Here is a 20,822-nt window from a genome sequence, read left to right on the forward strand (position 1 = left end):
CTAGCTGCCTAGGCAGGGCAGTAATATGTTTGATCTGTTCCTTAGGAAGATTATTTCAGCAAGGAACGACTGGGAAGGAAATACTAGAGGCCAGGAGACTGCTTATTAAATTATTAAATCCAGGAAAGAAGTGAAGTAAACTAGGGTGGGTCACCTCATGACTACAGAGGAAGGAAATATTTGAGAGTCATTGAGTAAAGGAAGAATCCATAGTATTTAGTGATAGATTGAGGATTAGGGAATGGGGTGAAGCAGAATAAGAAGCTTTCACCTTGGGAGACTGAGATGATGATAGTCCCATTCCCTCAGTAATAAAAAAAAAATCCAGAGGAAGAGCAGGTATTTGTTTATTTTTTGGGCAGAGGTGAATAGGAAGATAGGTTCATTTTTGAACATGCTGAATTTGAGGTCCAGCTAAAGCATTTGGGAATACAGGACTTCAGTTTGGCAAATGAGTCATGCTAGTGATATAGACAGGGTGGTTATCTATATAGAGATGATAGCTGAGACCAAGACCATGGTTGAAATTGCCAAGGGAAAGAGTAAAAAAAAAGAGAGAGAGAGAGAGAGAAGAAGGCCAAGGATGAAACCTGTGGAATAGATATATTCATGGAAAAGAGGAAAAAAGAGTCAGAAACAGAAATAAAGAGAAAGAATGGAGTTAGAATAATGTAGTATCCCAGAAATCAGGGAAAGAGAGAGAAAGCAGAAAGGATATATGGGAATTGGTTAACAGTGTCAAATGCTGCCAAGATATTGAGGAAGTAAAACAAAAGGGGGACATTGGATATGGCAATCGCACATCATTACTAATCTTAGGGCTGTTTCAGGAGAGTGGCAAAGAGGGAAGTCTCACTGCAGAGGTTGGATGTGTGAGTGGATGGCAAGGAAGTAGAGGCAATGAATAGAACCTACTCTTTCCTCAAGTGTGGACTGAAGGAAAAGAGAGAATTAGAACAGAAAATAGCAGATTGGGAAGAAGTTTTCCTCCCGTTAATGATGAGATGGCAGACATTGGAACAAGGAAGTTTGAAAATGATACAGCATCTGGAATATTGTGTTCATTTACGAACACCATGATTTCAGGAAGATGTTAATAAGCTCAAGAATATTCAAAGGGGGTAATCCGAATGGTGACGGCATTATCTGGAGTAAATAATATATGGAATTAAGGATGGGAAAGAGGAAACTAAGAGCATATTATCTGACTTTAGGCAACAAGTAAAATGAACTAGAGGTCCTAATATAAAGAGGCAAATTTGATCTCACAGGTATCACTGAAACTTGGGAAGAAGCCCACAACTGCAATATGTTGTTGGATGGGCATACATTATTTAAAAAAACCCAAACATAATAGCAATAAAAGTGTGAGGGTAACATTATTAAGAAGTTACTGCCATGTGAGGAGATCAGGGAATTACAGGAGAGCTCCTGGGTGAAGATCAGTGGAGAAAGTGACATGATTTTGTAATCAGGGTATATTACAGACCGACCACCTGTACAGAAGAAGAAACATATGAATTTGGAAAAGAGATTATAAGCCTGGCAAAGAAGCATAATATAGTGATAATGAAGTTCAATTATCCAGACATCTATTGGAGCTCTTGCTGCCAAAAGTAAAGCTGCTAATAATTTCTTGACCTATTTCAATGAACATTTTGTTTTTTAAAAGGTGGAGGAGCTAATGAGGGGAAATTTTATTCTGGATTTGATTCTAACAGAAGGGCACTGGTGGCTGGGGCAGGAGGTAATTAAGGGAGCTTTGGGGGTAAGTGATTTCTACCTACTTTTTAGAGTTGTGGTATGGGGAAGGAAAGCTGGGTATATCATGACATACACCGTATACTTAAAGAGAGCAGATTTCAAAGAGCTCAGAGGATGAATAGGTAAGAGCCCATGGATTCGAATTCTTTAGGGGAAATCAGTACAGAAGGGAAGGGAAATTTAAAGATGAAATCCTGAAGACACAAAGGGAAACAACTCCAAAGAAGAGAGAAAATGGAAGTTGTCTGAAGAAATCAGTATGGATGTAACAGGGAACTTACTAACCAATTTGGATTTTAAAAAGAAATGTACAGAAGATGGAAGCAAAGGCATGTAACAGAAGATGTGGATACAAAAGCAGGGCTCAGCTTTGTTAAAAAGAGTGTCTGGTTTGCTAAAACTCAGAATAAACTTAGACTGGGGAGGAAAACTGATAAAAAGAGGATGGGGGAGGGATGCTTTATTGGAGAAAAGGAAAGATGAAAGAAATGATAGGACCTATGCTTGGGGTAGATAGGATGATAACTGACAACAGAAAGAAGGCAAGGCTCCTTAATTCTTATCTTTCCTTTTTAAGGACAGCACAAAAATCATGAATAGGGAGCCAATACCCAAGACAAATATAGAAATAGTGAGAGAGCATCTAGGTAGGCATGGATAATTCAAGTCACCTGACCCAAATGAACTGTACCCTTGGGAAGTAAAAGAAGGGGTAAATGTGATTGCTGAGTCAATGTCTCAGTGATATCTAGAAGATCATAGAGAATGGGGGGCTTATGGAAGAACTGGAGAAGGGTCAATGTTCCAATGTTCAAAATAAGAGAGAACCTGTAGGTTAATGTGACTGATTATTTTCTGACAAAATTGCAGAGTCCACTCTTAAAAATGTAGTTCATGGATGTCTAGGAAAAGAGAAAACTCACAGAACCTGTATGACTTCATCAAGGACATATACGATTTTGATTTCCATTTTTTCAGGGTTGCTAAACATATAGATCAGATTAATGCAATAGGGATAGTTAACCTAGATTTTAGCAAACTCTTTGATAAAGTATCTCATGCTATTCTGATCATGGGAAAGCTGAAGAAGTAACGGGCCATGATAGCACAAGGAGAGTTGCATTCAGAACTGGTTGAGTGATTAAACTCCAAGAGTATCCATTATTTTCCATGTTAACTTGGAGGGAAACCTCTAGTGGAGTGTCCTGGGGATTTGTGCTATTTAATGGATTTATCAATGATTTGGATAACAATTTAGATGACATATTTAGCAAATTATCAGCAGGCACAAAGTTGAAAGAGATAGCCAACATTTTAGATAGATGATGGTCAGAATCCAAAAAATTTTTTTTCAAGTTTTGGATTAAAACTATGATGCTAGAGTTGAATATGAGTAAATATAAAGTCAGACATTTGGGTTCAAAAAATCAACTTCACAAATACAGCAATGGCAAGGCAAGGTTAGACAGCAGTTTTTTTCTTTTTCTGCAAAAAGAGTCTGATGGCTTTAGCACACTACAAACTCACTGCATGTCAGCCATGAAAAAATATATGGTAGCCAGAAAATACCTCAAAAGAGGTATAGCTTGGTAAAATAAGGAGATGATGGTTCTTCTTTACTCTGTCCTCCTCAGACCATACCCAAGACATTGCATTCTGTTTTGTAAAGCTTAATTTTTTAAGGACATTAATATAATGGAGAATGTCTAGAGGATGGCAACCAGGATGGTGAAGGACTGCGAATTCATCCTATGTGAGGTTAGTTGGAAGAAGTAAGGATATTTAGCTTAGAGGAAAGAAGATTCAAGAGGACATGATAGCAGTTTTCAAGTGTTCTGAAGAACTATTTGGTAGATTAGCTTTGTTGTTTGACTATAGAGAGAACTAGTAAGAATGGGCACGTTAGAGGATTTAAAATTTAAACAGTGTTGGGAAACTTCCTACTGAGTAGAGACTTTTAAAAGTAGAATGAGCTGCCTTGGTTCCCCTTTATTTGAGGTCTTCAAGCAGAGAGCAATGGGATGCCTATTTATCTGCTTTCTTGTGGGAACTTTTTTTTTAACATATGGCTTGGATTCAGTGGCTTATTTATGCTTTTCCCAACTCTAAATATCTGTGATACCAATATTTGACTAGCTAGAGAAGAATGGGATTAGAGTTGTTCTCCTTGACCACAGGGGGCAGAACTAATAACAATGGAAGAAAATTACAAAGAGGCAAATTTAGGTCTTTCAGAAATAAAAACGTTAAGTAGTGATTGAAGATATAATGGCTGCCTCAGTGAGTGATTGGTCAACCTCTGTTGAGGTCTTTAAAACCAAATACTGAATGACTGCTTGTTGGGTGTGCTGTAAAGAGGTTTTTTCTTCTGATATAGGTTGAAAGAGGGGTAGTGGTATGGCTGGCCTTCGAGTTAGAAAGACCTGGGTTCAAGTCTTATGTCCAACACATCCCAGCTGTGTGATCCTGGGGAAGTCACAACCTCTCAGTGTCCCAGGAAGCTCTTCAAGACTACACATTTCAGAGAAGATGCTGATCTGCATTATAGAGGGAATTTACTCATCATGAGGAAGCTTCAATACCAATGAAACCTGGTAAATTTGGTTTTTTACCATATGTGGTAAAAAAAAAATGAATTGAACAGACTGGCCTCAGAGGTTTCCTCCCTCCCAATTTTGTGAGTCAGGGATAAGGAAGAGGAAGTACTACCAGAAAAAAATCTCAGAGTAAAGGAGTGGAAATGGGATTAAGGAAGCAGAAAAGGATAGGAAAGCCTTCTTTTCTGGTTTCCCTGAGATAAGAGATAAGGAAAAAAGAATTGGTAAAACAAATAAATATGTTGAAATGTAGAGGAGGCAAAAGAAAAAAGTTGAGGGACCTTAGACCATTAACTCTTAACATTCTCAGAAAAGTGGAAAGTGACCATATAGAATTTATTCTTTATCTAAGATTTCCCCCTTTCTGGAATGGAATTTAAAAAATTCATAGAATATATCCACAAGTGTCCTAACCTCTTCCCACCTCCCTGCCTTGCAGAAGGTATTAAGAAAATTATGTCTTTCATGTTTCCATCTTTTAGTTCATTCTCTGGAGGTAACTCACAATTTATTCTTTAAGAATTAAATCAGTAGCTGTGTATGATATTCTTTTGGTTCTATCATTTTGCTATTCATTATCCCACATAGTTCTTTCCAGGTTTTATTAAAATTATCCTGTTCATTGTTTTGTATTCCATCATAATCATATATCCCAATGTGTTTAGCCATTCACCAATTGATGGACATCTCCTCAATTTGCCACCAAAAAGAGAGTGACTATAAATATTTTGGAACATAGAGGTTCTTTTGCTTTTCCCCTGATCTCCTTGGGAAACAGACTCAGCAGAGTCTAAGGGTATACATAGTTTTAAAGCTCTCTGGCTATAATTCCAAATTGGTCTTACTGTCCCCGTTTTTCCACATCCTCTCCAACATTTGTCATTTTGCCCTTTTGCCATTTTAGCCAATCTGATGGATATTAGATGATTTCTCAGAATTGTTTTGGTTTGAATTTCTTTAATCAGTAAAGATTCAGAGAATTTTGGCTTTGATTTCTTCATCTGTCTGTTCATATCTTTTGCCTACTTGTAATTGGGGGATGTCTTATATTCTTATAAATTTGTCAAAGTTCTCAGATACTTTAAATATGAGACCTCTACCTGAGAAGCTGTCTATAAAAATTTTTCTGCAATTTTCTGCTTTCCTTCTAATCTTAGCAACATTTGTTTTATTTGTACAAAACCTTTCAATTTAATATACTCAAAATTATCCATTTTACATTTTGCATTGTTCTTCATCTCTTATTGACTCAAATTCCTTTGCTCTTCATAAATTTGATACATAATGTTTCCTGTTCTTCTAATTTACTTATAACATCTCCTTTTGCATCTAGATCATGTATCCATTTTGATCTTTTCTTAGTGAATGGTGTAAGATTGTTTGATACCTAGTTTCTGCCAATCTACTTTCTAGTTGTCCCAACCATTTTTACCAATTAGCCATTTCTTATCCCCCAAACCTGGATTTATACTTTTGTCCAATATGAGGTTACTATAATCTTTTACTAATATTTGTTGTATGTCTGTCCTCAAGTTGGAAAGCTTTTTTTCTTCTATTCAAATCCAATCATCTTTCAATGCCCATTTGATGTCCCTGCCTCCTCCAGGAAGCCTTTGTTAGTGACTTCAGCCAACTCCATTCTCTCTTCTTCCTGACTCCTCAATGCTTTACACCTGTTCCAATTCTAATAGAATATTTGGCACCGGATCCCACCTAGTCTTGTCATTCTGCCCAATTGTTTTCCATTCTTAAGCCATATCACTCCTACTAGACTTGGAACTCCCTGAGAGTGGGGACTGAAGTCTTTCCTTCTCTTGTCATCTCCATAGCACCTAGGGCTTAGCACAGAGTAGGCATTTACTAACATACTTATTACATTGGAAATGAAATAAGGGATTAGGTTTCATAGGGATGAAGGGAAGGAAGCCAAAGTGTTAGGGAATGTGACTTCAAATACCTATCTATTCATTGGTTTCAGGTTTGGAAAACCAATGTCCAAATCTGTCACAGAGTCCTCCATTGATTTGGGATTCAGTGAGGGTGTATACTGTTTATAGAAACAGCAGCAGCCCAGGAATTTTACTAGCCTGCCTGGAAAGCTGCTTCCTGGGGATGGTGGGAGGTTTAGTACATTCAGGAACTTGGCACAGAACTATGATATTTGCTAGCCCAGCAACCCTACCTAAATATTGGGGCAAGAACCATTTAACAAAAGCATTTGTATGGAAAGGATAGCATGAAGGATAGTATGAAAAGCACTGAGCTGATAATCCAGAGAACCAGATTCTAGCACTAGCATTCCACATCCCTCTGGACAAGTCATTTCCCTCAAATTGGGGTGGATGAAAGCATATCCAAGGTTCCTTCTAGCTCTTCTGTTATGTGGGCCAAGCTAATGATTTCCTAATGGCTCAGGAGCCCAAAAATGGACATGGGAAGATCTGGTTGGGAAGGGGGAGCTCTCCAGTAAAGGAAATAAAGGGCTCCTTTTAATTATTTTACTTTGATCAGAATAAAATTCTGGGCTTTGGCTGGAGCTCAAATATGGCCTCTCCCGAGGATTCCCATCTCCATGCCTGTCACAGGATTTTGACAATCACCCAATTCAAATGAGAAACTTAAAAAGTGCTGGGCTGATGATGGCAGGAACAAATCTCATTAGATCAACTGTTCTTTCTTGCAGGTTTAGCTCAACATCCAGTGGACCCCTGGTGAACAGCCCCTACTTTTCTTCCAGTGGGAATGGCATCAATTTTTAGCTGTCCTTCTCCCTTTCTTCTCTGTCACCTCCCCTCCCATAGGGCCAGAGCTAAGTGTTCTGCAATCCTGGCCTCCGGGATCGTCTGGTTTCAGGTTTGGAAAACCAATGTTCTGGCCAGGCAGGCCCAGGCCCTCTCCCCAATACACGCAGACACATGCAAACACACACACATACACACCCACACCACACATACATACCCACCTACACCTATGCATATACAGAGTTGTATTTAGCTGACATGAATGGTTTTTGTTGTTGTTGTTGGTAAAATAGGAGTAAGGCGTATAATAAGAAAAAAGTTTGTATTTATAATAAAACTCTGAACTGCTTGAAATGGGATTCTGCTCTCTTCCTGACTGCTTGTTTTGAAGTGCCCCAACTCCCTGCCCACTTCTCTCTCCATTTATGAAAATTGCTTGATTTTAATGCATGCGCTGGGGGTGGGGGTGGGGAGAGAGCAGAAAGGATGGAGACCCTTCTGGACATTAGCCTAGGTGCCCCTCGGTCATCACGATCCTGAGGCATGGTCTCCTCTCTGGCTTTGTTCATGTTGGATCTAGAGAGAGACATAATTTAAAATTCGGTTTCTGTCACTTACCAATTATATGATTTAGGAAATGTTGTGGAACTTCTCTAGCCTTGGTTGTAAATTTTCAGTGTTCAAACATTTCCTGCCTCAGTCTACCCATCTGAGGAATGGGACTTCCCATCTCCATACCTGCCACAGGACTTTGACAATCACCAAATTCAAATGAGAAAATAAGCCCTAATAAGGACATGAAAACAATGAGCATTAATTCTCTTCCTAAGACAAAAGAAGAAATTGAGTTCTTAACCCGGACCAAGATGGGTTCTATAGAAGTTTATCAGAGCAGCTAGGAACTAATTGATCTTCAAGGACTTAACTCAGTTTAATTCAACAAACATTTATTAGGCATCTACTGTTTGAGATGTCCACAAAGTCCTATGTCTCATCATGGAATGAAGGGTACTCTGGTTTCTTGGAGGCTATACCAGCTGCCTACAAACACTGGCAGGCTCTGTCAAGCTAGAAAATCTTGGGATATGGACTCTGTAACAGGTCATGGCCATTGCTCAACAACTCATTGGCACTAAGTTCAGAAAAACTCATCCTCAAAGGTTGGCTATGAATTGAGAAACTCTTAGACAATGTAAGCCTTGAAGAAGACCACAGTACACAATAGAATTTATAGACTGCTTACAAATGTTATTTTCACTGTATATCTTCTAAGTCACCTCTTTTATTATTGGTAGGTAAAGGAACTAAAAACTCACCTAACCCTTCTCTTTAGCCCCAGACCATGCTTCGTGTACAACCCAGGCATCTACATTTTATTCTAGTTCTGGGGAAAATACTCGAATCAATTCTATCATGATTGAAGAAGGATTGAAAATCCATCAATTGCCCTATGATTTTGCTCACAATCTCTCTCACTGCCTAGACCAAAAACTGACTTCCCTAAATTCCATTTCTCTTTGGATGTTGAAACCTTTTACCAGAATGTAAGCTCTCTGAGGGTAGGAACCATCTCATACTTGTTCTTGTATCTCTAGTGCTTAGCATAGTGATGGACACATAGTAGGTGTTTAATAAATGCTTTTTGTGGATTAATTCATACTCAAGAAGGCGATGAACTCTAGATGAACTCACTAGAACACTAGATGAACTCAACCATATCCATAATAACATGATCACTATAAATAATAATGTTTTTGTTGATGATGGTAGCTAGCATTTAGATAGCACTTTGAAATTTACAAAGTACTTGACAAATGCTAGATCTCCACAACTACCTGGGGAGATAGGTACTATTATTGACATCAACTATATGATCCTAGGAGAGCATTCTGAGCTTATGTTCAAATCCAGCCCCAGATCCTTACTAGCTATGTGGCCACAGGCAAGTCATTTAATCTCTGCCTCAGTTTACTCAACTATGAAATAATCATAATACCTACCTGCCAGAATGGTTGTATCAAGTGAGATGACATTTGTAAAGCACTTAGCATAGTGTCACATAATAGGTGTTGAATAAATGTTTTTGTTTTCCCTTCCTTATCCTAGTTTTATGGATGAGGAAACAGGCACACAGAAACTAACTGACTTACCCAGGGTCATATAGTATCTTAAGCTAGATTTGAACTCAGATCTTCCTGACTCCAAGCCTAGTATTCTATCCACTCAAGTAAATGAAAGAATGTTTCATAGCAAAATGAATATGAGTCAATAGTTTTGGTTTCAATAGCATACAAAGTCAAGAAGAAACATCATTTCAAGAGACAATTGGTTATCTTGCCTTGCATTATTCATGGTGAGTCTAAACAAAGAGAAGCCACTATGAAGTCACTTTCAGCTCTGCCCCCAACAGATCTTATAAAGGATGAAGGATGTCCTAGGAAGAATTGGACAAAATCTTCCAAATCAAGTCAACATTAACCTCGACATTTGACAAATTTATTGTGAAGGTGAGAACAGGAAGATATAGCAAAGTGTTGGAAAATATGAGTTTGGATTAAGAAACAAAAGAGGCCAAAGCCTTATAGATTACTCAAAAGCTTCACTTATATATCATGAACATGTTCTTCAAGGAAAAAAGGGTGGAAGGCACTGGATATGGCAAAGACCAAACAACGTTGTAGAAAAACAGCAACTGTTAATATCTTTAATGGAGGGAAATCCTTGGAGTCATTTAAGAATGTTCTATTTGCATGTAGGCAAATCATTGATCAGTTAGAGCAAAGGTTAAAGTAAACACCAAGTTTAGAAGAAAGGATGAAGATGAAAAGATACTAGAGATAATTTTAATAGCTCTAATCTGTTCTATTTAGACAAGCTGCTGATGAAAAAAAAGAGAAATGGATTATATCAACTCTATTACCACTATTTCTTGGTGTGGAATTGATTTTTTTAAAAAATCAACACAAAAAGGAAGTCCAAAGAGCCCAGAGGCTACCTCAGCAAACATTTTATCTCTTTGCTAAACAATGAGTTTATTGAGTACTTCTTGTGTTCTACACCCTATTAAGCCCTGAGGTTACAAAGACAGAAGAAGACATTGTGCCTGTCTTCAAGGAGACTACATTCTAAGGAGAGAGAAAACATACAAATGACTATGTTCATGCATGATAAATGCAGTGTAAATAGAAGGTAATCATAGAGAAGAGGCATTAGTAGTAGGATAGAGAAAAAAAGATCTTCAGGAAGAAAGATTTGAACTAAGTCATGCACCAATGTAGGGAATCCAGGAAGCAGAAGTAAGGAGTCACAAGGGAAAACCAAAGAAAAGATGAAGAGTTGGAAGATAACATCTCTTTTGCAGAAAAAGCAAATGGACTGGGAAAAAATGGATGTTTGAGTGAATGGAAGGAATTCATATGTAAGAAGACTGGAAAGGTAGGAATGGATCAGGTCATGAATGGGTTTTATGTGCTAAACAGGACTTTATATGTTTTCCTGGAGGTAATGGGAAGCAAACAGAGTTTATTGAGTGATATGGCAGTCAGTCCTGAACTTAAAGAGGAAAACATCAGAAGCTGAGTGGAGGATGGAATGGAAAGGAAAGGGACTTGAGGCAGGAAGATCAACTAACAAGCTATTAAAGTGTGATTCTATAAGGGGCCACCATCGTGGTGGCTATGTGAGAGAAGGGAAGAGAATATATACAAGAGATGTAAGGGCAATATCGACTTATGATATAATTTGTAAGACATTATTTAGATGGATTATGAAAGATCATAAGCAGTACTGCCATCCAAAATTGCAAAAAGTGGAAAGAAAAAATGAGGTTATAAAAATTTTGGTATGGAACCCCATTAAAACAAGTCATTTTGACAGCCTTTATAGATTAAGTTCTTAGGAAGAGATACAACAAATTCATATAAAATCAAATTTGTTGACATGTCTATAGCATTCTCTTATTATTGATGGCAGTGTAATCATCCACCATATTTTGATTGACTACTTTAGTTCATAATATACTATGTAAGAAAGTTAAAAGAAATGAGAAATTGAGGAATTAGAAGTAGAAGTGGAAAGAGCACTTGACAAATATATAAAGAAGAAATTCATGCTACAGGTAATGCAATTTTAAAGGCATCAAAGAATTGAAATCTCAAAGAAGAGAAGATTCCTTTCCAACTAGAAAAAATAGTGGCCCATATTATTGTCTGAAAAGTTTGTTTTTCAAAAGGCACCAGAAATGACTGACCCTTGTGTTTATTTTCTCATCTCTAGAAAATATGAGAATAAATGTACTTACAGTCTATGTTGGTCAATGGATGTCCTTCATACTTGAAGAGGACTAAAATGACATTACTATGTCAGGGTCAATATACAGTGGCTGATCAGAATGGTATGAGCTTGGAAGGCTCTGATACAGGTTAGGCACCAAAAAACCAAAATAAAACATATGAACATTTGGGATTGTGATGCCTCTATATTTGCATATCTTATATTCCTTCCAGCTATTGAAAAGTCTGCTTTGCTCCTAGAACACAGTACATTCTTTGAGGTGGGCACACCATGCTGGACAGTCCTGTGCCAGTGTCTCCCATGTCTCACAATGGATATCAAAGAGATATCAGAGAGAACTTTAGAGTGTCCTGGTATCAATTCCTCTGACCTCTGTGTGCCTTGTTTGAGTTCTCCATAAAGTAGTCTTTTAGGCAAATGTGCTTTCGGCATTCAAAACATGGCCAGCACACCTGAATCCTTTCTCAAGCTGAACTGCCAGGAATTCAAACTCTAACAACTATTACTTAAAAGGGGTGTCCATAGTGAGAACACAAGGAAGGAATATGAAGGCTTCCATAGGTGATTTTTTTTATAACTGACCATATCTCCAGTCACTGTTGATTGAGAGGTGAAGAGGATTAAACATCTTGCTAGGTTTATTGTTTATTGATTACTTAAAAATTACTAGTTAGAACAAAATGTAGGTGTCTCCATTGCAAATGTAAAAAATCATATAAGATTATTCAATGGATGAAATTAGAGAGAGAACTTTTTTTTTTAGTGCTTGCCTGATTATTGACATTCAAACAAGCACCAATCAGTAAGACCAGTCTGTCAAAAAGTGTTGGGGTTTTTTTTGTTGTTTTTTTTTGGTCTCAGAGAATGTCTTATAGGAAATCCATTTATAGGAGATGAGTATAGACGTTTCTTCAGATGTTTGTTTGTAGCAGATGTGATGAACAAGCCCCCAAACACTACAAAATTTCTTGATGTGATCCATAGTCACTCAAAAAAGTTATGCCTAACCATCACACAGAAAAAGGTACTTGGATAAAGATTATTATTGCCTAGATGATGACAGTCAATTATATAGGAAGCCCATTGACTTAGTCAATATATCCTTGATAGTCAAGACAATGAACTGGGCTCAGATCTGATTAAGAGCAGAGCAGACATGATTTCCTTGCTAAACAACATGTTTATTAAGCACTTTCTATATGTCAAGCACTGTGCTAAGCATTGGTGTTACAGAGAAAGATGAAGATAAGGTCCCTACCTTCAAGAAGTTTACATTCTAACGAGGGAGACAACAAGCAACTATATTCAGACATTGCCACCATGGTTTCAATTTTCATCTCCATGCAAATGACTCCCAAGCCTCCATACCCATCTATCATCTGCTTTGTTGCTACTCCCTAAGAATCATGGGACCTGTCCATCTGACTTGCAGCTGAAATTTTCTATATGTGTTGTTTCCCTCTATTACAATGTGAGCCCTTGGAGATCAGGGATTATCTTGCTTTTTCTATTTGCATCCCAGCACAATGCTTTGCACAGAGTAAGTGTCTGATAAACATTCCATTCATTCATATATTCCATTGCCCAACAGTCTTGGATATAATAAGCCTTTAATGAATGCTTGTTGAATTAAATTGTTTAATTGAATTTGGAGAATTGTGTAATACTTTTGATGATCCCAAGCTGCTCCCTACCACAAGAACCTGTCTTTTTTAACTCTGGTATTCTTCAACTGATTCTCCCAAGGCAAGATGTGGTTGCAAATTATGGAAGGCCATGATCTCAGAAGAACAAAATGGCAGCTTCCCTAGAGGCCAATGGTGTCTAGATGCTCATGAGTAGGGCCCAAGCACATTACTATCTTTGGATTATATTTAAGAAGTGATGCAAATGACATTGTCAAGGAAAGGACAAGATGACAGAAAAGGTCATCTAGCAGGAGTGAGGGATAATAGATGGGCAGTTTGAGTGCTTCAAAAGTATCAGCAAAATGTTAAAAGGATTAGAAGAATGTGTCTGTCATTTTGAATGAATCTTCCGTGGAGGATTGGTGGAAAGATAGCATAAGTTAAAGCAGTATGGCTGGACCATGACATGTACCAGTGGTGGAGTGGTTACATAATTGAGATCACATATTCATTGAAATACTAAAGAAAATGTGCAAATCCCAGGGATAGGGGACAGGTTAATATGCAAAGGTAAGATTAGACACAGACCATGCCATCATGGGAAAGTTTGTTATTCTGACTTATAATAATCCTGATAATTATAAGCAATTTACAGTGTGGTAGGGGGATGAGACATACACAGATACAAATTATAGTGTTACATAAGTCCATTGGAGATGCATAAGCAGAGGGCTTTGTGAAGCCCAAGAGGGGAGAAGATTCAGAAAGGCTTTACAAAATAGTGGCATTTGATACAGATTTTAAAAGACGATGAGAATTCCTCCCTCTATTGAAAAGGAAAGGTATAAAGAAGAGGGTAAGCAAAGATATAGAGATAGGATAATGCATTGTATCTTTGAAGGACAGGGAGTAGTTTGCATAGGAAAGGCTTGAAATGTAGGGTAATGACAGATTCCATGGCACAGTGGACAGAGTTAGCTCTGGAGCCAGTAAGACTTGAGTTCAAACCCTACCTCTGAACATATACTGTTCAGATTTGTGTGATCCCAAGAGAAGTCATTTAAAGTCTTGGTTCCTTGAGATTTACCTATAGAAAAGAAGATGCCAACCTTCAATAATGAAGATATTTCAGCAAAATCATAGGTCCAGTCATTATCCCTCTTTTTGAATTGCAAATGTAAGAAATAACTAAGTAGATAAAAAGTAGCCCCAGAAGGGTATTGAGCAGATGAATGGTGTAGTCAGAGATGAATATTAGTCTGACAATTGTATAATTGTGACACAATTGTATTGTGTCAGACTTCAAATGGAAATGGGGACATTAAATCATGTCTATGGATCCCTGTGAGTTGCCTGACTTAGAAAACCACATATCAACATTATCTGTGTTGTACAGTATTTTTTACTTATGTTGCCAAGTATTTCCCAATTCCATTTTAATCTGCTTTTGTTGCTGGCTGCACTGTGGTCACCAGGCTCTATGAGGCCTATGGTATAAAGGATGACTATGCAATCTTCTTGGCAGAGGGTAATGAGAATCTATTCAATGATGGTAACCATGGGAAAAGAGATCTGGACATTGATTCTGAGTAACCTGAGAGCATAACTGGGGCAGCAATAGATATTTAGTAGCAAGAACTCTTATAGGGCATAAGGGCTAGTTGGGAAGGAAGAAGGCAAGGACACAGGTGGCAGAATCAGAAAAGGCTTTCAAAAACAATTTCTAAGAAAAATCATCAGACACTAACGCAAGAACTTAGTTAACAGCCACAATAGGAAGTGATCCCTCCGTGGGGGCTTGCCACTGGAGTGTGTTTATCTACCATCACTGACCCCAGCACAGATTACTGGCTAAGTAGCCCCACTCAGCACACTCGTCCCCTACTTAGCTGGAAGCTCCCCAGTGAATGAGGTTCACTGAGTACACAGTACCCCAAAAGGCCTCTAGCTTGTTTCTAATCACAGTGTGGACTCAGTCTAGATTTTCTCACCACCTGGACTATTCCCCGTTTTTCAAATGACATTAAACTCAGATACACAGGAAAACTGTCAAGTCGGATGGATCATCATTCCAGAATTGGGAAGGAATTGATGTTAGCCCTGAGCTTCCCTGCCCTTCTTGATTACTCTGCCAAGCCTCCTGCAGCAAGACAAGCCTGTTCTCATTGGGCTGGGATTCTCATCTCAGAGGATTTGGGCTAAGACTGTGAACCCAAGAAGGAATCGTGGAGACATACACCAGAAAGAGAAAAGCCATTCATCATGCTCAGAGAGATTCTCACAGGGAATTTCCAAGCTCTTGGAAACATAGTAGGGTCATAACATTTGGAAATGAGAGCACATGTGTCTTCCATGCCTCTATTCAGAGTCATTGGTGAATAAAGCCAAAGTCATGGGCTCCTTGGCTATGGATTACCACCAGCCACCTTTACATCCAGCCAGCTGCCCCACAAAAATCATATGTAGACATATGTGTGTATACACTGCATATGTCTTTATATGTGTGTATACATATATGTGTGTGTATATATGCATATATATTAAACAGGAATCATCCAAGCCCTACCACTAATGTGTTGTATAGTAGAAAGAGAGTTGGCTTATAATGAAGAGATTTGAATTCAAATGTGGCTCTGACATCTTAAACAAACCACCGAGTCTCCTTGGGCCTCAATTTCTTCATCTCTGAAATAAGGATTCCTATACTACCTACCTAACTCACTTGACTGCTGTTAGGAAAAGCTTTATAAACATTAAGCCATACATTGTAAATAGGGACTTGGAAGTCAACCTCTTGCAATCTCATTTATTTCCTCTAAGAGGTGGTGGGTCTCCCTCCCCTCTCATGGAAGATCTTCAAGGAAAGGCTGGAAGACCATTCATCAGATGGGTTGTAGAGAAAATTCCAATTTGTTATGGGGTTGGACTACTTGCCCGCAAAGGTGCCTTTCAAATTTAAAATTCTATGAGTCTGAAGAAGTCATAATGATTTCCAACTTGTACCATCTTTTTTTTTTTTAAGCTTGCCTTCCATCTTAGAAACAATACTGTGTATTGGTTCCAAGACAGAAGAGTGATAAGGGCTAGGCAAGGGGTTAAATTATTTGTCCAGGGTCAGGCAGCTAGGAAGTATCTGAGACCAGATTTTAACCCATGATCTCCTGCCTCTAAACCTAGCGGTCAATCTACTGATCCTCCTAGCTGCCCCCTGGACCTGCCTCTTTCAAAAGCTAATTGTGAGGACCAAATAATATGAAAACAAGGAGAAGTATTTGAAGCCTATCCCTGTGAGTTCCTGGGAAACATAGTCCTGAACACACAATAGTTTTCTTCCTGCCTTAGAAGCAACCAAGACAATAGAACAAGAGCTCTAATCTGGGCCCCTACTGTAGAAGCATGAACAGTGGGATTGACTTCCATCTTGCTGGGAAATTTGGACTAAATTCTGGGACAGGGACAGGATCATCTGGTTGTGGCTATGATTATTTCAAGGTATAGAGGTTATATAATGTGTCCCAGCTGTCTCCTTTTCTAGTGGCTAGAAAGGAGAAATACTTGGTAACTTGATATAATAATATATAATAGATATCTGACTGTGAGATAGTTTCCTTCTTCCTTCCCCCTTTCTTTCTTTCCAAAAAAAAGGCTGAGAGTGATTCCAAAGCTTACTCTGTTCTGCCAAGTTACTTTTTAAATTTCTTTTCAGGTAGTTTGAATTTCTTTTGCTGGCTATATAAATTAGATCAATCTAATTGCTATTGATCTATGTGGTTCCTCCATTCTCTGCCTCACAGTCTTGGACCTTGACTAGTTCTTCTTTGTTGAGATCTGTCACTCTCCCTACTGCTTTTTTCCTACTCTCCTCCACCTGCCAACTCCTTTATTTGGATTTTAAAGTCATTTTAAGTTTGGTCTTTTGTTTTTTTGTTTTTGTTTTTGTTCCCCCAACAACCCAACTCAGTATGTTTATTAGACATCAGTCAAGGCATAGGGGACTAGGAAGGATTGGGGGGAAGACCAGTTACCAGCCCTCTTCCAAACCATTGCCATGAATCAAGGTTTGGGATATTAAGGGGATCAGAAGTCTCAAAACTGCCAAAGTAACAGCTAAGGAGAGAAATACACTCTCCCCTTTACAACTCTGTAGAGTCTATAGAAGGGAGGGATGGGGGTCCCCTCAGTCACAGGATAAAGAAAGTAGAAGGCTGAGAAAAGTGGGAAATTGGGGGGGGGTACATTGAACAGCACTGTGGAACATTCTAACTTTCATTAAACACTCATTCCCTTTCTCACACTTAACAGTTGAGTCATACTGAACTTCTCTTTGTTTCTCACACATGTAGTGCTCTATCACCAATCTTGGTGCCCTTTCCCCATGCCTGCAATACCCTCCCTCCTTAGCTCTGTCTCTTGAAGGAAGAATTCCTACCTTTCTTCAAGGTAACAGCTTAAGCACTACTTTCTATATTTTCCTATTTTTTCTGAACCCCTCCCCAACTATAAGAGCCCTCCATAACAAATTGTCTTCTATATAACAACTTCCTGTTAACTTTGTTTATTCTTTTTTTTAATTAATTGAATTTTTTTAAGTTTTAAATTTTCTTTCCAGATTACATGTTGGTACAATTTTCAATAATTGTTTTCTGACATTTTACAATCCATGCACTCCCTCCCACCTCTCCTCCTTCCCCAAGATGGCAGCAAATAAAAGTTGTACTTGTATTACATTTGTATTACATGGAAACATGTGTTGCATGTTTCTATATCATGTTGCGAAAGAAGACATATATTACTTACACTAGAGAAAAATTCATGGAGAAAATCAAGTAAAGAATGACATGCTTCAATCTATATTCAGATTTGGTCAGTTCCTTCTATAGCAGTGTCATTGTCATGAGTCCTTTGGAGTTGTCCTGGATTCTTGCATTGCTGATAATAGTTAAGTCATTCACAGTTTATTATCATATGATATTGCTGTTACTATGTACACCATTCTGCTCACTTCACTTTGCATCACTTTATATAAATTTTTTCTAGGTTTTTTTTGTGAACATATCTTGTTACTTCTTATGACTCAATAGTATTCCATTTTAGTCATATATCACAATTTGTTCAGCCATTCCCCAATTGATGGACATCCCTTCAATTTCCAGTTCTTTGCCACCACATAAATGTTTTTGTATTAGTAGAGCCTTTTCCCCATCTTTGATCTCTTTAGGAATAAGACCTAGTAGTGGTATTGCTGGGTGGCATTTTATTTATTCTATAGGGGCTCCTCTGACAGAATACAAACTCTCCTAGAGCATTTTTTTACTTTTTGGGGGGGAGATCATTTCCTTTTTCGTCTTTCAATTGCCTGTATTTGACACTTAATAGGTGCTTAATAAATACTGCTGATTGACTGATTGTCCATCTCTACCTATATGGTTGCCTTTATCTGAGAGGGTCTTGCAGTTGAGCTGTTCCATTGCCCCTGGAAGAAGGGGTCCAAGTGTCGACGCTAATGATAAGAAGGTGATAAACTCCCTCTTTGTAAAGGAATGACCCTATTTTGATATAGGTGTATGAATTATCCCACGTATTTTACAACTAAGCAAACTGAGTCCTGGAGAGGTTCAAAGAAAATCTTCCTAGGATAAGTATTCCAAAATCATGTTGCCTTCCAACCTAACTACTTTCAGAGCTTTAGCAATTCCATCAAAGAAATCAGATGAATCTCACTAAGCTACCTCAAGTACTTATGTGAAGGTAGCAGAGTGCTTTGAATACTTTTTCTAAAAAATAATCCTGCTTGAAGGTGTCTAAAGATCATAGCTATTAACATGAGCTATTTCGTTTCCCCTACTCTGTATCTCCAGACTTTAGCATCAGCAGCAGTAGCGGCAACAACTGTTCTCTCCTTGAGATCTCAGAAGGCCTCCTCCCTAGGGTGGAACCCTCCACCTATCCTGGGTCCATCTCCTTCAACCTTCTCCAGGCCCTTGCTCAAGCCATCATCCCATCTCCTGGACATCTTAAAACTCTTCTCTGTCTAAAAACACATTAATTATGCCACCATACAGGAATCTAAGGAATTAGGGTCAAGGTATGGGTTCTCTTGGCATAATCAATCCCCATCCATTTCATCTGCCTCTTGTCTTTCATTGTGAAACTTCTTGGTAAGAGTTTTCTGTTCTTCCTTACCACCTGCCATCTCCTTAACCCCTTTACAAATTGCCCACTTTCCCGAAACTGAACTTATTATCTTTCCCTCAAAACCTGTTCCCCTTTATGATTTTTCCATTACTGTCAGTAGCACCATAATTCACTCATGTTCCTAATCTCATTATTATATTTGTCTCTCTCACCTCCAACATATAATTGGATGATTTAATTCTGCCAATTCTACTTCCTCCATATTTCTCAAATATAGTCTTCTACTCATTTTCAATGACACCCTTCAAGTTCAGGCAGGTTGATGGTGCAGTGGATAGAGCAGTGAACCTGGAGCCAAGAAGACTTGAGTTCATATTCCTCCTCTGACACTAGCTGTGTAATCCTAGGTAAGTCACTTAACCTCTCTGCCTCATTTTCCTCATCTGTAAAATAAGGATAATAATGACATCTATCTACCACAACTATTGTGAAGATCAAATGAGATAATATTTGCTAAGTACTTTGTAAATCTTTAAGCATTATATAAGTGCTAGATATTTTTATTATAGTATGGATTCTTAAGATAAAATTAGGCCACCAGTCTAGACAATTGTAGTGTTTTTTCCCCAATAATAGCCTTTAAACTAGTCTTCCTTTATTCAATTCTTCCCCCCTTCTCCCCGGTATATCCTTTACTCCTGCTGACCAGACTTGATTATGCTTATATCTGGTTATGTGGCTCTTCAAAACCTCCTGGGCCTGTCTAATAATGGTTAAACTGTGCCCTTCAAAATCTCATGTCCCTCTAACTTTTTAAAAATTATCTTGTAATTTTCTAACCCTTGTACTTCCATGCTGTGGCCAGAACAGATGACTGCCTGCTTACATGCCTCATAATTTTTGGTCCATGCACCTTTGTTTCCCCTTCTTTCCATGATCTATAGTACCCTCCTCTTCCACCACCTGAGCCTACTGACATTCTATCTTTTCTTTAAGATGAAATCTGAACCTAGGTCCTCTTCCTTCAAATCCAATGTTCTTTCCATACTACCACAAAAATCTCTAAAAATTATAGCTGGAAAGAAGTGTGCAGAATTCTTCTTCCATCTCATATCTGAACAAAAATGCTTCCCTCATTTCTTACAGGTGGTCATCTAGTATGATCTTGAGCATCTCCAATTGTTGTTTTTGTTGCTCATCCTTTGTTTTCAAAGAGGACCAATGACATCACAGGGTGATGTCTTGACTTGTGTGTGAATAGATTTAAATGAGACAGAATAGTATAAAATCCTCAGCCTCATCCTTCCACAGTCATCAAAGACCAGTATCAAGATAAACGTCAGGATGTAAGGATTTGGGCTGGGATGAAGTAGATGACTTTGGCTTCTTCAATGTCTGTCCAAGCTCTAAGCACTCCACAGCACCTGCTTCCACTGCCTTTCTGGCTGTTGGAATGATTTGTTCTCATAATCCCTTTCCTTCAATGGGGAGAAGTCTTCACATGTGTAGGGTAGATACCCCCCTAACTCACTGATGGATTTGATGTTGATTATCCTCGACCTGATTTAGCCTGCCTGCCCAGACAGTTACTATGCATGCTAAAGCTTCTTGGAATCATAGATGAGAGCTGGGTGGCAGTGGACACCCAAGGAGGAGGCTTGCAA

The 20,822-nt window shown here is 38.4% G+C and overlaps 1 protein-coding gene across 9 annotated transcripts in view; it reads left to right on the top strand.

Annotated features, from left to right (window-relative positions):
• Window positions 1-20,822, top strand: part of C4H1orf94 (chromosome 4 C1orf94 homolog) — a 124,689-nt gene that overhangs the window by 70,033 nt on the left and 33,834 nt on the right. For 3 of the 9 annotated variants that reach the window (XM_007492758.3, XM_001380410.5, XM_007492751.3), the window contains one exon: window positions 7,045-7,456. The exons of 5 other annotated variants lie outside the window; for them this stretch is intronic. In XM_007492758.3, the coding sequence (XP_007492820.1) occupies window positions 7,045-7,120 (76 nt within the window). In that variant the 3' untranslated portion in view covers window positions 7,121-7,456. Of the gene's footprint in view, window positions 1-4,141; window positions 7,008-7,044; window positions 7,457-20,822 lie in introns of those variants that run through there. One more of the 9 variants, XM_056795124.1, reaches the window with a different exon arrangement.

The sequence above is a fragment of the Monodelphis domestica genome, chromosome 4 (genome assembly GCF_027887165.1).
Source record: "Monodelphis domestica isolate mMonDom1 chromosome 4, mMonDom1.pri, whole genome shotgun sequence".
NCBI classification, from domain to species: Eukaryota; Metazoa; Chordata; class Mammalia; order Didelphimorphia; family Didelphidae; genus Monodelphis; species Monodelphis domestica.